Consider the following 16,868-nt stretch of genomic DNA (forward strand, 5'->3'; position numbering starts at 1 on the left):
TTTAGTAGGCGTTTTGAGAATACGCAGCCGGAAGATATTATTCAAGTGTTGAATGAATCATTCGGTGTTCCTGACGACGTTGAGAGGCACAAAACTAGTTGTGCCATCTTCAGCGCCCGAATGAAAGATGGAATCTCGGTAACTGATCATGTACTGTACATGATTGAGTTGATCGAGCGTCTAAGCTCTCTTGGTTTTCCCCTTCATGATCAATTGGGGAAGGATGCCATACTAAACTCATTGCCTGGATCATACCGTCCTTTTCTCACTCATTTTCGTATGACGAAATCTGTAGTGAATTATCACCAATTGTTGGGGTTACTACAGACGTTTGAGAATGATCACCAACTTCTTAAGAAGACGGTGAACTTTGTGGGAGGTTCATCCAAGGGTCGCCCCTTTAAGAAATGGAAAAAGAAAAATAAAATCCAAAAGAAACAAGTGCACCATGCTTAGCCTAGTCAGAAAAAGAATAAAAAGGCTGATCAGAGCAAGGCGGAGTGCTTCTTCTGCAAGAAGCAAGGACATTGGAAGAGGTGTCCTCTTTACATTGCATCTCTCGATCCGAACCGGCTTAAGAAAAGTGGGCAATCAGTTGCCAATCAAGGTACTTATATGATAACACCTTGCAATTTTTCTATTTGTGATAATTCGACCTGGGTATTGGATATCGGTAGTCCTTTTAATATTTGCAATTCGTTGCAGGGGCTACAAGTCAGTGAGAGGTTTGAAGAAGGAGAAAGGTTCCTGAATGTTGGAGATGGAAGATCAGTTCCAGTTCTAGCTTTAGGAATTCTTAAACTTGAATTTAGCTCTCATGTAAATGTCCTTAGTGATTGTCACTATTGTCCAAGTTTTTTATTGAATGTCATTTCTGTAGGCCTTTTGGCCAAAAATGGTTATGAAATATCAATAAAAAAGGATTATTGCAATATCATTTGGAATGGTGCTGCTGTAATGAATGGAACTCTGAGTAATGGCATTTACATTTTGTCACAGCCTGTTCATGTAATGTACAAGTCCAATAAGCGCCCTAAAATAGATAATGTCACGGATGTCTACCTTTGGCATCATAGGCTAGGACATATTAACAAGAACAGGATGAACAGGTTAAGTAAAGAGGGAATCCTCGATGTTAATGATTGTGAATCATTGACAACCTGTGAATCATGCCTTCTTGGTAAAATGACCAAATCACCTTTTACCGGAAAAGGTGAACGAGCCAGTGACTTATTGACCCTTGTACATTCTGATGTATGTGGGCCAATGAGCACAAATGCTAGAGGTGGGTATTCATATTTCATTACGTTTACAGACGACCTTTCTAGGTATGGTTATGTCTATTTAATGAGACATAAATCTGAATCATTTGAAATGTTCAAATTATATCGTAATGAAGTAGAAAAACAAACTGGAAAGAGTATTAAAACTCTTCGATCAGATCGAGGAGGTGAATACCTCACCAGTGAGTTTTTGACATATCTAGGAGAAAATGGGATTCTCTCTCAATGGACTCCTCCTGGTACACCACAGTATAACGGTGTATCAGAAAGGAGAAATCGAACTCTGTTAGACATGGTTCGATCCATGATGGGGTTTGCTGATCTGCCCATATCCTTTTGGGGATATGCTCTTGAGTCAGCCTGCTACATTCTAAATAAGGTTCCAAGTAAGTCTGTAAATAAAACACCATATGAGATGTGGACTGGACGTAAGCCGATGCTCTCTCACCTTAGGGTTTGGGGGTGTCCAGCGTACGTCAAACGTTTGAAGACAGACAAACTTGAACCCAAGTCTGACAAATATTTCTTTGTTGGTTATCCTAAAGAAACTAAAGGATATTACTTCTACTTTGCTAAAGAACAAAAGTTATTCGTAAGCAATAGAGCTATTTTCTTAGAGAAAGAATTCCTTAGTGAAGGAACTAAAAGATCTAATGTTGAGCTTAGGGAAGTTCAACATGTAGAAGATCCGACACCATCTACTGAACTAGTTGAGTCGGATTTGATTAGATCAGATCCAGAACCCATCTTAGATGCACCATTAAGGCGATCAGGTAGAGTACCACGTCAGCCGGACAGATACTACAGTTTCTTGGTCCAGGACGGGGATCCTGTCGAACTTGATGAAAACGATGAGGATCCGATCACCTATATGGATGCTATGCAGAGGCATGACTCTGATGCATGGCTTGGAGCCATGCAATCCGAAATGGAATCCATGAAGGTCAATGATGTATGAACATTAGTTGACCCACCCGAAGGGATTAAACCCATAGGGTGTAAGTGGATTTTCAAAAGAAAACGGGGCGCAGACGGAAAAGTAGAGACCTATAAAGCCCGTCTGGTTGCCAAGGGATATCGTCAACGTTATGGTATTGACTATGACGAGACATTTTCTCCTCTGGCAATGCTCAAATCCATTCGGATTATGCTTGCGATAGCAGCACACTTAGATTATGAGATCTGGCAGATGGATGTTAAAATCGCTTTTCTAAATGGAGATTTAGAAGAGGAGGTGTATATGATGCAATCTGAAGGTTTTATATCTGCAGATGAGTCTAAGGTGTGCAAGCTTCAAAAATCCATTTATGGATTAAAGCAAGCTTCACGGAGTTGGAACATACGATTTGATAAGGTGATCAAATCATATGGCTTCATTAAGAATGAAGAGGAACCTTGCATTTATAAATGGGCAAATGGTTCAGTTATTATATTTCTTGTTTTGTATGTGGATGACATTCTTTTAATCGGGAATGACATTCCTGCATTACAAGGAATAAAGGTTTGGCTATCATCTCAATTTGCCATGAAGGATTTGGGAGAAGCATCTTACATCCTAGGGATGAAGATCTATAGAGATAGATCTAGAAGATTGCTTGGATTATCCCAATCCACATATATTGATACTATACTGAAAAGGTTCAGTATGATTAATTCCAAGAAAGGCTATCTTCCAATGGGCCATGGAATTAACCTCTCTAAAAGGGATTGTCCGACAACCTCTCAAGAAAGAGAGAGTATGGATAGAATTCCATATGCTTCGGCAGTGGGATCTATAATGTATGCCATGACATGTACTAGACCAGACGTGGCATACTCACTAGGAGTAGTGAGTAGATACCAGTCTGATCCAGGTAGCAACCACTGGAAGGTTGTAAAAACCATCCTTAAGTATTTGAGAAATACTAAAGATCAGTGGCTTGTCTACGGTGATTCTGACTTAAAACTTGAGGGATATACAGATTCAAGTTTTCAGTCAGATCAAGATGATAGTAAGAGCGTGTCGGGATATATCTTCACTCTTAAGGGTGGGGCCATCTGCTGGAAGAGTTCCAAGCAGCATACAGTGGCAGATTCTACATGTGAAGCAGAATACATTGCAACATCTTATGCAGCCAAGGAAGCCGTATGGTTGCGCAAGTTCATCACCGAGCTGGGAGTGGCACCTTCCATTGATGGTCCAGTTCCTATATTTTGTGATAACACTGGAGCCATAGCTCAGGCAAAGGAACCTAAAGCACATCAGCGGACCAAGCATATTCTGCGACGCTATCACCTGGTTCGAGAGATTATAGAACGAGGTGATATTGATCTTCAGAAGATTGACACAAAAGAAAATCTGGCTGACCCATTTACCAAAGTCCTCGGCATCAAAGAGTTCAACGAACACAAGTCGAAGATGGGTATTAGATACTGTGCCGATTGGCTTTAGGCTAAGTGGGAGTTGTTGGGAATTGTATCCTAAATGTCAATCGTCAGCATATTGATGATTGAATTTTGTAAATAAATTGACAAATTAATAAAGTATTATTTGGCATTATTCATCATTTCATCTTCAAATGAACTCTTATATGATGAAGTCCTTAAGACTTATGTTATGATAAAGGAGGATTTATCTTTGAGTCCTTAAACTTGTTCGCGACCAAATAATATGTTGTTACTAGGACGACAACATTATCGAGATTAGGTCGTTGTGTGACATATACGTTGGTTGTCCTCTTAACCAAGGAGTGTGGAGACACTGGTATGCCATACAGGTGAAGTGTAGGAGTACATTTCACTGAACGTGACCAATTCCGGAACGCTCTACTGTCGAGAGATGTTCCGAGTGGATATGGGTATAAGTTTGGCCCTCTGACCTGAGACCGCAACCTGTGACTAGCAAGCAACTCACTGTACTTTGGTATCGGACTACCTGAATTTCTAATTCAGTGACGGAAGGTCACTGGGTGCAGTCAAGTACTTGCGTAGTCAGTTGTGAGTCAAGATGGAATTGACCCCTCCTGGAAACAGGAATAATGTCTTGTGATTAATTTAGCAAAACCTTGGCCAGGGTAATCCCAGTGAGGAGTCACGGGATATCTAAAGTTAATCACATAATGAATGTACTAATTATAGGGTTGACAGTGAGCTCTAAGTCATCCTGGCATTAAGAGTCAAAGGGATTGAATTATACAGTAACCATAGTTCAGGGTTCCAGAATATTTGCTTCGCATATATTCGGCCTATTCGGACATCGGGTACCATTGCTAGATGGTCACATCGATTAGTGTAGTTTCCTATACTACCGGCTTAGGTTCGAACCTATGAGGTCACACACATAGAAGATTCCTGATTGATCAAGAAGGCTGATGAATGATTAAGAATCATTCAGGGGTAATTTGGTCAATTCGATTGGCAAATTATCTTATAAAATAATTAAAGTAATTATCGAAGGATTAATTAGTAATTAGATTGCTAATGAACTCAATTGGATTGAGTAATTAGACTAAGGATGAGCCAAATTGAATTAGATTCAATTCTGGGCTCAATCAGGATTTTTGACCTGATTGGATTAGGTCTGAATTAAGAAGACTTAGGTTGACCAAATTAAATTAGATTAAATTTGTGCTTAATTAGGGATTGACCTAATTGGATTAGGTTCAACCCATGGTAATTGGATCATTCTAATTGTTAGGATTTAATTAAATTAAATGGGTTTGATCTGAAACTGTTCGGATCTTGAAATCCACTTGTCACATATCCATGCATGGCGCCATAAATTGATTTTTAATATGATTAAAAATTAATTTAATTTATTTAATGGTGCCATGGGACACTTGGCAACATCAGGGACCTCTTTCATCATTAGATGGGTCGAAATGGAGAGATAAATTCATGAAAAGAATTGGATAAGATCAAATTCTCTCTTCATGACATATGTCATCCTTATCTTTATCTCACTTCTAATTAAGGTTGAATTTCGAATTTAATCATCACAAAATCACCACGTGACTCTAATCTGTTTGGGGGCATGGGAATTTCGAAATTAAAAAAGAAAAGTGGCAACATGATGAATGGTTTAGATTAGATCAAGCTTCATCATGTAATGGCACATGAACTTGAATTTTGAATTCAAAATTCAAAACCCCACAAAATCCTCCACATATGGGATGGTTGGCATGAAGTTAGGTAAGAGAGCAACATTAAAAGGACCTCCATCATCTGGTGGTCGAATTCAAGGAAAAAGAGAGAAAAAGAAGAAGAAAAAAGGGAAAAGAAAAGAGAGGAACCCTAGTTCATGCATGGAAAAATTCTGCATTCAATCTAGCTGACTTCTTCCTCCTCTAAGTCCATCGCGCCATTAGTGTTAGGGGTCCCTGATAAGAGTCTTTAGATCAGATCTAAGTCCTCTTCAATCCCTTTAAACCTTTCCTCCAAGTTCTTCCAAGAAGGCGGATCAAAAGTTGATAGCGTTTGGAAGATCAAATTTCAGCCTCAAGAAATTCTGCGCAAGCTAGCACTTCCGCAGGATTGGATCTCTTCAGGAACTTCGCGTGGACTTCTCGTAGAGGCCATTCGTGTGCGTGGCTGCGAAGTCGAGGATCAGATCCACAAGTTTCATCCATCATAAAAGGTATTAATCCTACATTAATCTTTTATTATGGTGTCAAGATCTAGGTCTGATTCCCCGAGATTTTACCCTCTTTTGGGGCTCCTCACGGAGATATCTCCAGAATCCATTCAATGGATATTCGGAGATTAATCGGAATAGAGTTCTTAAGTTTCAAATCTGATAGTTAATCATGCATGAAAGTTTTAGCATAATTGTTTAAACGATTCCAGCATAATCCTATGTGTTCTTAAGGTGCTGATTTCTAGATTTGATCTTGTAAGCATGCATGAATTAAATTGTTTGATTCGATTTTTCCGCTGCGTTTTAAAACTTAAAAAGAACTATGTATGGCTTGATCCCCCTTATGAAGGGGTACGTAGGCAACCCGATCAGGTTCAGCCATGGTTTTTTTTTTAAAAAAAAATCAGCATGCTTAACACCGAAGAACCTAGGATTTACTTTCAGTGCCCATATGCAATAATATGTTGGAAAAGAAAGACTGGTGCGCAGCATGTCTCTGTACATCCGTACATACATTATGCATACAAAACTATCAGGCTACCTACAAGGAATGTTAGTGCTACTAGAGTAATGCAATAAGACTGACCGCCCGTCTCATTAAATTTTAGGTAAAAAGGGTGGATTTGTTTTTTAAGCTACAACTAACGTAGTACAGAAATATTAAGCTTAACATAAAAAAAGAACATCTGCAACGTACTACTTACCCAGAATGAGCTTCTTATTTCCTTGTACAATGTCATTCCCAGCTACATTTACTAGTGAAAATTTCAACTCTTTTCCAATCTTTATAACTTGGTTGCAGTTTTCCACTTTTCTGAATGGCATCTTGATGGGAGGCTTTGTTGCCTGCTTCCAATTAACTGATTTGGGAGACACTTTGTCAAGCACTTCCAAAAGAACCCATCTGCAGGTATTTTTACCATTTAGCAACATAGCAAAATAAGCCATCTCTGTGTGTCAAATATAACTTACCCATTTCTGACATCCTCAAACAAATTATTAACATATGTCGCAATTCCAAGACTGTTGATCCACAACCGGAAGGCTCTTTCTTCTCTAGATATTTGGATATCATCAGGCATCATCTCTGCAAGGGACATCTTCTTGCTGTCAGTGGACAGACCGTTCCTGCATAACATAAAAATTATTAGTACTGTGCTACATTTACATCTCAAAATGAAAGAGCACATTAGAGCCGAAAGAACAATCATGAATATTGCTGATGATCATTTGAAACTTCAAATGAGAAAATCATATATAAATATATCTAAATGTTTAATAAATTAACACTTTACTATTGTTTAAAATGATAAAAAGGGTGTTCTATGTAAATTTTTCCAACTTTGAACATCTACAACCTAGATTAAAAGACGGAAGGTATTATTCACTTCAAGATGCTTCATCCTACCATACTCTTTATCCTGACAGGGGTGAATTTTACTGCTCTAAATCTGATCTTTTGTCAAATGTTCCATGAACAATGACAAAATCAAATAATGTTGTCATTTTGCCATTATTGTTTGGTACTCTTCATCATTGTTTCGAACACGTGACACCCATGCTATGGTGGAGCAATCTTAGCACCGCGCCCAGGCCCGCTTCTCCCTTTCCATGCAATTGACTAGAAAAAAATAGTTTGAAAGGAACTAACACAAGAGTTCTAATGACCTGGGAAACAAATTAGATATACCAAGGGAGCTCATTTATAGAGCCATGAGACTGAGGCATATCTGATGTTTTAACTATATGGAATGCCGACGGCTAAGAGGAAGGCCTCCATGCCTGAAGCCCTCCTAATTTAAAATCCTTTAGTGTTTCTCCAGAGTCCATGTATACCCAAAACAAAAAAAAGGAAAAAATCTGCCACGTTTATTTTATTTTTACAGTGGATATCCAATAGAGTTTAGAGCAAGATCCGCCGTACCGACTGTACCAACGTACCGGTAGGCGCCGGTATCGGTATTGTATCGGTTTGGCTGGTTTGGGCCCAAAGCCAAAAAAATTTTGGAGCCGGTATAGACCGGTCGGTTCGGGCTAGTACCGGTACCAACCGGTACAGATTGCGAATAGGCGGAACCGAAAAATGTAGCTGTACTGTATCGGTTCTATCCGGTACCGGTACGTACCGGCCTGTACCGATCCGTATCGACCGGTACGGCAGACCATGGTTTAGAGCAAGGTCTGCCGTACCGGTACCGGTCGGCGTACCGGTGGCGGCCCGGACCGGTACAAAACCGGTCCCGTACCGGTCCAAAACCGGTCCCGTACCGGTGGCGAACCGGTCCCGTACCGGTCCGAACCGGTGGCGTACCGGTTCTTCAACAATAAATTACCGGTACCGGATTTTACGCTGATCCAGTACCGGTCTCAGGCCGGACCGGTACGTACCGGCCCGTACCGGCCGGTATGGACCGGTATGGCAGACCATGGTTTAGAGTCTTTCCTCATCTCAAATGTGGAAAAGACAATAGATGCATCAGAACCTGTTTATTTTTATTTTTACATGGATATCCCATAGAGATTAGAGTCTTTCCAAATCCCAAATGTGGAAAGGACAGATAGATGCAAGCAGGACCCTCAATAAAGTTTCTTTTTTTGAGAAAAGATCATGTGCATCACAGGTGCCAAGTATGAGGAGCAAAGACAGATGTACAAACTACTAGCGAAGAGATTAGGGAGTTCCTAACCCCTATTGGCCTTCAGTGGAGGTCAACCTTATACTCTGCACGTATTCAATGAAAAGGCCATAATTATGAGATTGGAGCAAGGTATGTGATCGCTGTCAGAAAGGTGTTGACAACAAATAGATCAGCTCACTTTCAAGTCCATCTGCTTTTTATTTTAATGATATAAAGGTCTAAAAAAATCAACATCAATCAAAAGGTACACTTGGAATGGCCATAATGCAGAATGCAGTGAAAATTAAAAGGTAGAGGGTTTTCCTCAACAAATATATTTGTATACAAGTTCAATTATACAAAAAGATTTGCAAAAGATTCTTTTATGATATTTTAACACAGTCAATAAAGTGGATAAGTTCCATTAAGTATTTGAATCATTGAATGCAACAACTAAGTACAAGAACCTTCAGACCAATTATATCATTTGCATCAAGGTTTGGGGATTTAAGAAAAATGTAGAACAAATGAAAGTGATAAATAAAGGAATGCAAACACGGAAACGATTCAATCGAAAGGGTAGAGTTAACATGCACCAGAACAGCATAATTAGAGTACAGATAGATATACAGTTCAGTCCCATGTCATGCAAGCTAAAGATGGTCCAACAGGAAAGAAGATGTAGGGGGAATGCAATAAAGATGATCATGGATGAACCCAAAAGGAAGTATAGATGTGCATGAAAGCACCTAGGAGTAGCTGAACTTGTTGTAATTTAGTCTAATTTTAGTAGATAATTTGCATTATTTTAGGGTTTATTGCAAATTTAAGTTTTGATAAGTGGGATGATACTATATAGTCTAATGGATCAAAGGATAATTTTCATAAATTAGATAACGGTGCATCCATGATATAAATTGATATAGGTAAAGTTTTACGAGGTGAGGCCATACACTTTGTAGAAGACAACTAAGTGGTGGCTTTTAAGTGAGATCTCCCTCATTTGAGAGAAATAAATAAAGAATCATGTCTAACAAGAAGAGATGAATAAGAGGTTACACATTCTTTTCTTAGGGAAGCCAACAACCCTTTCATCACTCAAAACTATTGTTCAGAACTTCAGATGATATGTGGCCAAACACCCTTTTGGGCCTCTATTCTATTTGCCATTTTCTTTGGCCATCAAACCAATCTAAATTAAACTTTTGTAAAGTAGGTCTATAAAAAGATTCCTTCTTTTACCAAAATAGGATCTTTTAGGTCTTTGAAAAAAAAAAATTCTTGTAAATTTCCAAAGATAAGTGAAGATATAATTGCCTATTCTTCTTCATCCTTCTTTTTTTCATTTATTCACATAAAAATTGAGGATTTATCTTCTTTGATCGAGGAGTCAATCTGCAAACAAAATTTTCATAATATGTACTTATTTTATACCGGAGTTCTTTTCATTCTTAATCTAAATCTGACCGGCATGCATTTAAAATTAAAATACCATTTTTAAAGTTTAAAAATCATGTTGAATTCATTAAGGAACAAAGATGGAAAGACCTCAGCAAACTTAAATGGAATAGCAAAAAGACAGTAACTTGCCAACCAAATAATTTCACAAAAACTAAAAATGAAAACGACGAAATAAACTACGCTTTAGAAATGTTTCTATTTGCTTAATATAGTTAATAGATTTATTCTAGTGCAGTGCAATAAGCCACTCATAAACAATCAATCTAGTTCTTTACAAGGCATAGGATGTAAGGGGGGAAAAGGAAATGCAAGTTCTTGCCTGTGCTGGAATATTTGTGCTACAAATGCAAGATTCAGATTAGGAGAGCCTTCAACAATGTCCTTTGGAGATAAGTATCTTTTGCAATCCAACTTCTCTGCATGGTCAAGTACCATTTTTGCCCTTGCATTATGATCCTTGGTTTCCAAGGTGGCTGTGCTACAATGCTCAGGAGCAAGAGCATTGAGAAGGTAAGCATAAGCCTCTCCATCCTGTAAGTATATGGGTTTGTGAGATAAAGACAATATTGTAATAACTAGCGGACACATAACAGATAGAGAAAGTGATGAGAAGAAACGCCTGGAAGAGAAACATTAATTACATGTAAATGCAAGAGAAGTTCTTCCTGGTGACTAGAAAAGCAACTAAGTCAAATAAATCTATCAAATCCTCCCAGTTGATAAATGAAATGAGGCAACAAGGTTTCAGTTTAAAAATATCACCAAATTTATTTAAAATGTACAATGAATTGATCAAATTCTATAAATATAGTGCCACCATATGGAGCAGAACATACATCTGAAGGAGCTTTAGAGGTAGAAAAGAAGCTCCATTGCTGCACCTATAAATTTTATAATTTTGAAGCTAGAGGAATCATATATCTTAAGAATGTCACTGAAGTTCACACTTGTCAATTGCCAGGCAGAAAAATGTGTTCCTTTTCCATTTTAAAATACTTTTCTTTTATTACCTTCAACAAAATCTCTTTGACTTGATTCCTTAATAATATTAATCACCAAAACACAAATATAAGCCTTCAGTGAAAACAGAAATGCTGCACTTAATGACAGAAGATCTATTATCATTTACAATCAGGCACACAATTTACAACCATAAAATGATAAAGATGTACTCCAAAAAAAGTCATATCAATAGATGATCTGCATGAAAAACATGGTTTTAATTATAACAGAATAGCAGAATTGGTTTTGTCAGGACTCAAAACAGAGGCACCCATGTACTTAATACTCCTGTGTCCAAAAAAAAAGTAAATAAATACAAGAAGTCACCCTCTCATTATATTTTTGATCCCCTCACAAGAGCATGATCTGTTGCATGATGATTAAAGCTTTCAATAAGTGTCCAAAAAACCAGCAGGATTCATTTAAGTGCAATCATTTAATGAGAACTCAAGAGCTTCAGTGTGAACGTGATATTAAAACCTGAACTAAAGTTTTCCAGTCCATGGCATTTCAACAATAATGTTTCCATTTCTTCACATGTGACTCACTCTATATTCTAGTATAATTTAGGAACATTTTTAGTGAGGTCAACATGGTGTGAATAATTGAAGGAGAAAATTTTAAAACATGTTCTAATTCAAAAAATCAAGTATGTACCTTAACATCGGAAGAAAAATTTGATACTGTTTTCTTGTAACCTGCTTTCTTGAGATGAAAATTCATCCATTTCAGTAACATTTTTTCTGGTGCTAAGCTCATCAGCTCCTCCACATCCTGCATATCATAATACAGCATAATAAGTTACATAATTATCCTATAATAATTATCTTATTGAAATTAAAAAAAAAGAAAATAAAAATCAATGTTACTTGACCTGGCTGTCATCCACCAACTCCACCAGCTGAGGTGTCTTCTTGAGGTTAAGATCCGCTAATAGTTGTATCTGATTATTGTAAGGCCAAGTTAGACAAAAATATCACTGGATATATAATCATACATATTGTATATATATTGTTCTCTCTTTCCAGATAGAACAGCTATTTTAGCCTATTTATTGCACGACCTAAGTCATCATAGTTACAATGCTCAAATGAAACAATCAACTCTTCCTACAATACCCCTCTTTTCAGAATATTGAAGCACTTCATAAAAAGATTGCAGACAACTTCCAGTGTGTCCTTAAAAGGAGAGAGGAGGGGGGGGGGGGGGGGGGGGGGGGGGGGGCGGGGGAGATTGTACCTTTATAATTTGAGATATCAACCCAAGTACCAAATGAGGCTGCATAAAACAATAATTTGTCAGTTCAGATAGCTAGAAATGCAGTAGAGTTAATTAAGATAGAAGAGAACAAGTGCTCCACATGCAGCAAAAAGCAGTCAATTTTCAAAGGGAATTCCCATAGCAGCAACTTCTAAGGTAGAAGAAGGCTTCTCAAGAAACTAAAAGTCCAAAAGCCATTTTTCAAGCTAAAAGGCAGCTTCTGGGGTTGTACAATTCTTGAACATATTGTTAATGTTCAAAAAGATGCATCATAGATCTTATGCACAGATGGTATAGTGTCGAATGTTTAAAAAAGGCTAAGTTCTAAATTAAATTTTAGGAACTAAGCTTTAGAGGACAAAGGTTTAAAAATCAGCAAAACAAAGCTAGAGTATATGGAGAGCAATTTTTTTGGAATTAGAGATGAAGATGAGGCCTCAATTTTAACGGACAAGACATACCACAAGGTCGGTTTTGTAATTTCGGAATTATTATAAAATAACAGAGAGATAGATGAAAACATATATTACATACTTAGAACTAGTTGGCCATGATGTATGGCTCACAGCATTATGTAATAAAGAGGGTTTACAAAATCAAGATGAGTGTGATAGAAATAAAAATGTTAAGATGAATGTGTCATAAAACTAGGAAATAGAGAGTAACAGTTCAATATACTAGAGCAGCTAAAGGAGTTGTATGAGGACAAAGTGATTGAGAATAGATAAAAACGGTATGATAATGCATAACAAAGATCTGATTAGGCTCCAATTATAAGAGTACCATAACTGAGTTGAAGGATGCAGGAAAAGGGGGAAGACCTAAAATAATATGGATGGAGACTGTGCTAAAAGTATATGAAAAAAGCTCCAAATAACATCAAGGATGGCCCTGAAAAGAAACATTTAATGAATGAAGATCTGCCAAATAGTTGGCAGAAGGCAGGATGCTGATGGTTATTGCAAAAGTTGTAGTAGCCAATAGGTAATAACTGAAAATGAAAAAAACAATCAGATCATATTTAATAACACAAGTAAGAACATCAAAAACTGGTAGGGGTCTGTGCCAAACCCCTCATTTGAGCTGGATGGTTTTTCTCAAAACAAACACAAGCAAGAAGAGACTTGTAAGAAAAACTACTAAAAAACTAGAAGAAGAGTCTTACTCCAAAACTAATGAAGCAAAAAAAGAAATATGACTTACTAGTCTTTACCAAATAAAAGATCAGTTGCACTTACCCTCCCTTCAACCAGGTCCTGAGTTCCAATGTTGACCACCGTGCATCCAATAGCCTTTGCAGAATTGAGGCAAAGAGTGTGATTCTCATTCCTCTCCCATGGATTGAGTACTCGTTTTGTATTAATTGCCCTCTCATCTATTGTTCCCGGCACCGCCACATTGATCAGTTTACTAAATCAAATCAGAATCGAGAAGTTCCAAATAAGAGCATGTCTCTTGGTAAAACCAGTACCATTTGGAGAAGAAAATTGCAAACTTTAATATACAAAACCAATCATAACCATCTACTCTATTCTTATTCTGAGCTTTTCCAAAGAAAACTGCATCGAGCAGAATAGCTCACCAGAGGAGGACACCATCCTTCACGAGGTTGAAAAGATCATTAGAGGCAGGGTCCAGAGGCAGATACTTCTTCAGAAATGGATCCTCCCCAAGATAACTGTTGATATGTGCCACATAGGACGACTTCTCTGATTCATTAATGGTGTGAAGGAGTGTCGTGGTGGTTGCCTTCAAGAACGACGATGAATTTTTCGTGCTGCCCAATTTGGCTGCTGCCTTTGCTTGTAGATCCAAGTATGCCTGCCCATTATAAACAATTCTACTTCATCAATCTTGCCCCTACTCTCATTATACATAAACTTTGATCATGAAACAATGACCAAAATCTGGATAACGATACCCGAAGGAATGATTCGAAGTCTATCTCTTGGCTGGTGTCAGGATATGACTTGCCCAAGATCACCGTAATTTCTTCCTCGGTAAGCAACTCATTGAGACCCTTCAACTTTCCCAACGTCGGCGGCAGATCTCCCACCTTCACGAGACCCGACTCCTTCTTCGCGGAAAGAAACTATCCAAATCCGTCACAGGATAAGCAACAAGAGGAATAAATATATAATTCACGAAACAAGAAGTAATACCATCGGGTATACATCATCGAAGGAGGGCCGTTCGAATGGCTTACTTTGGATTTAAGACCTCGGAGCTCCACCTGGGTGAATTGGCTCTGGAGCCAGGGATCGGAGACGAGGACCCCAGCAGCTGACATCTCTTTTTCGATTCAATCCCCTGTTATCGGATCTTTTGACTCCTTTTCTGCTCCGTTTTGTGGATTCACGAGACCAAGAGCCGAAACAATCAAAACCCAATCGAAAAATCCACCTGCGAACCGATTTCAGATCGAAATCACCAACCAAACTCAGAAAGCACGATCTTGATCGATCCCAATAGGAAGATACGCGAATTTCTTGATCCAAGAACACGAAGAAAAATAGGGAAAAACCTTAAAAAAATCTGGAAAACACGGAAGAGAGACCTCTCGATTTGCTGATGGGATCTGAAGAAAACCTACCTGTGGGAATCGAAGATTCGCGCGAGAAGGCGAAAATTTCGTAATCTTTTTTCGGGCTTTTGTTTTCTTTTTCTATTTCGAACTCGGGGAACGGAGGGGAGCGGTGGAGGGGGCCCGAGTTCTCTGATTTGGCCCCGCCGACAGGGGTAACGAAAGACTAAATAATAGGAAGATGGAAGGGTTTGACGGATAAAAAACGGCTTTTTCTGCGGAACCGCGAAGCCTTCGGGGCCCTGCCACGTCCATGCTGGCGTTTCAATAGACCGCGATCCAAGAGGGGGCATGTTGGGTGAGCGGTAAGCCTGGAGGAAGATGGACAGTAGTGCCGCACACGGTGTTGGCTATGATCGAGCGGCTACTTTGGAACTCTTTTTGGGTTCTTTTTGGGGAGAGCCGTGGGGTACATTTGGTCTGCCAGCTCCTCCTAGAGAGTAGAGGCCATCATTGCCCATCACGCAGTATGGTTGGTTTTGGAGCCTCACGAGCTTTGGAGTCAGATTATGATAGATCTCTTTTATGGCGAAAGATTGGAAGGTATCTGTCAATCACCATGGCAAATACCAGATGATTGATCCGTGATGCGAAAAGCTTCGATGTGGCGAAGGACACGTGTGTAGATGCTTTGCCCCTAAGTCTATGGCTAACCATGGTCAGCACAGAGATGGCCAACCATGGTTAGCATAGAGGTGGGCGACGGACTGCGGGTGTGTGACCTTCTCGCTCCTAGAGGTAGGCAGTGGGATGGTGATAGGTTGCGGCAGATTTTCGAAGAATCCCTTACCGAACGCGTACGGTTCCTCTCGGTACCTAGGTGTGGGGGACCGGGCGTCCGGGTTTGGCAGGATCTTCATGTAGGACTAGAGTCAGGATGAGGGATGTAGCCCGAGCCTTGCAGCAGGATCTCGAGGTAGGCCCTAATTGTGCTTGGGTCTGGCGGCTCGGCCTTCACCCCGGCTTGGCACTGTTCCTTTGGAAGGTGGTCTAGAACCGCTTTCTAACGAGATCGGTAGTTAGTGGTTGTGGGACGAGGATTCCCCCCCCCCCCCCCCCGTCCGATGAGACGGTTGAGTATGTATGTGCTGTTACAGTGTGCATGGGCGAGGAGGACCTAGTGTCTAGCAAGGCGAGGATTCCCCCCCCCCCCCCCCCCCGCGTCCGATGTGTAGGGCCGATGAGACGGTTGAGTATGTATGTGCTGTTACAGTGTGCATGGGCGAGGAGGACCTAGTGTCTAGCAAGGATTCCATAGGATGCATGGGGCTTGAGGGATCAATTCATACGGATCATTTAATGCTGGTCCGGCAGCCCCTAGCTGCGCCCCATGGCTAGTGGAGCTACGAACATTGCTTACCAGATCTGGTTGGCCCAGAACGCTAGGATCTTTGGCGAACGCCATTGGTAGCTGAGGTTTGTGGTGGAGCGTGCATGGGTAGAGGCAGAGGAGCTTAGTCATGGTACCTCATCAGCTAGTGGAGACCTCGATCCTCAATGCTGAGCTGAGGGCTGTATGGGAGGGTCCTCAATATGCGCAGCGAGTATTGCAGGCCAGCTCCATTATTATGGAGGGCGACTCAACTACTATAATAGGATGGATCCAGGAGGGTTTGAGGGTGTTGGGGTGGGACCATCCCCTACTCCGAGACATTTGGATCATGTGTAGGGATGGGGAGGTCTTCTTGGCCAAGTATGTTTATAGAGAGGCCAATGAAGCCATAGATTAGGTGGCCTTTTACATGGCTAGTTACTTAGGCGGTACTCTATGGACACGAGGGGAGAGCTGCCCAGGGCTCTCCACAATATTTTATTTTCAGATTTTATTGGATATGTTCATAGTCGTATACTATGAGGCGCTTACCTAAGCCAAAAAAAAAAAAACAAAAAAAGATAGACCGGTTTCGGCATCAAAGTGGCCGGCTTTTGTTTTTTTTCTTTTGAAAGGGAGAGATACCCACTATAGCGGTTTACCTTCCCATATGAGTAGGCCATCACCTATGCTCACCTTGTATTTACCTGAAAACTGGGTATGGGTATAGTTA

General features: G+C 39.8%; 1 protein-coding gene across 2 annotated transcripts in view; it reads right to left on the reverse strand.

Moving 5' to 3' along the window:
- Nucleotides 1-15,033, reverse strand: part of LOC103697421 (fimbrin-5-like) — a 23,912-nt gene extending 8,879 nt beyond the window's left edge. Inside the window, exons 1-11 of one of the 2 annotated variants that reach the window (XM_008779271.4) lie at nucleotides 14,833-15,033; nucleotides 14,446-14,642; nucleotides 14,161-14,331; nucleotides 13,822-14,060; nucleotides 13,478-13,649; nucleotides 12,219-12,257; nucleotides 11,854-11,922; nucleotides 11,637-11,753; nucleotides 10,297-10,508; nucleotides 6,871-7,026; nucleotides 6,603-6,802 (exon numbers count right to left, since the gene is read on the reverse strand). In XM_008779271.4, the coding sequence (XP_008777493.1) occupies nucleotides 6,603-6,802; nucleotides 6,871-7,026; nucleotides 10,297-10,508; nucleotides 11,637-11,753; nucleotides 11,854-11,922; nucleotides 12,219-12,257; nucleotides 13,478-13,649; nucleotides 13,822-14,060; nucleotides 14,161-14,331; nucleotides 14,446-14,529 (1,459 nt within the window). In that variant the 5' untranslated portion in view covers nucleotides 14,530-14,642; nucleotides 14,833-15,033. Of the gene's footprint in view, nucleotides 1-6,602; nucleotides 6,803-6,870; nucleotides 7,027-10,296; nucleotides 10,509-11,636; nucleotides 11,754-11,853; nucleotides 11,923-12,218; nucleotides 12,258-13,477; nucleotides 13,650-13,821; nucleotides 14,061-14,160; nucleotides 14,332-14,445; nucleotides 14,728-14,832 lie in introns of both variants that reach the window. The other variant, XM_026801238.2, reaches the window with a different exon arrangement.
- Between the last annotated feature and the right edge of the window lie 1,835 nt (nucleotides 15,034-16,868).

The sequence above is a fragment of the Phoenix dactylifera genome, unplaced genomic scaffold, assembly GCF_009389715.1.
Source record: "Phoenix dactylifera cultivar Barhee BC4 unplaced genomic scaffold, palm_55x_up_171113_PBpolish2nd_filt_p 000207F, whole genome shotgun sequence".
NCBI classification, from domain to species: Eukaryota; Viridiplantae; Streptophyta; class Magnoliopsida; order Arecales; family Arecaceae; genus Phoenix; species Phoenix dactylifera.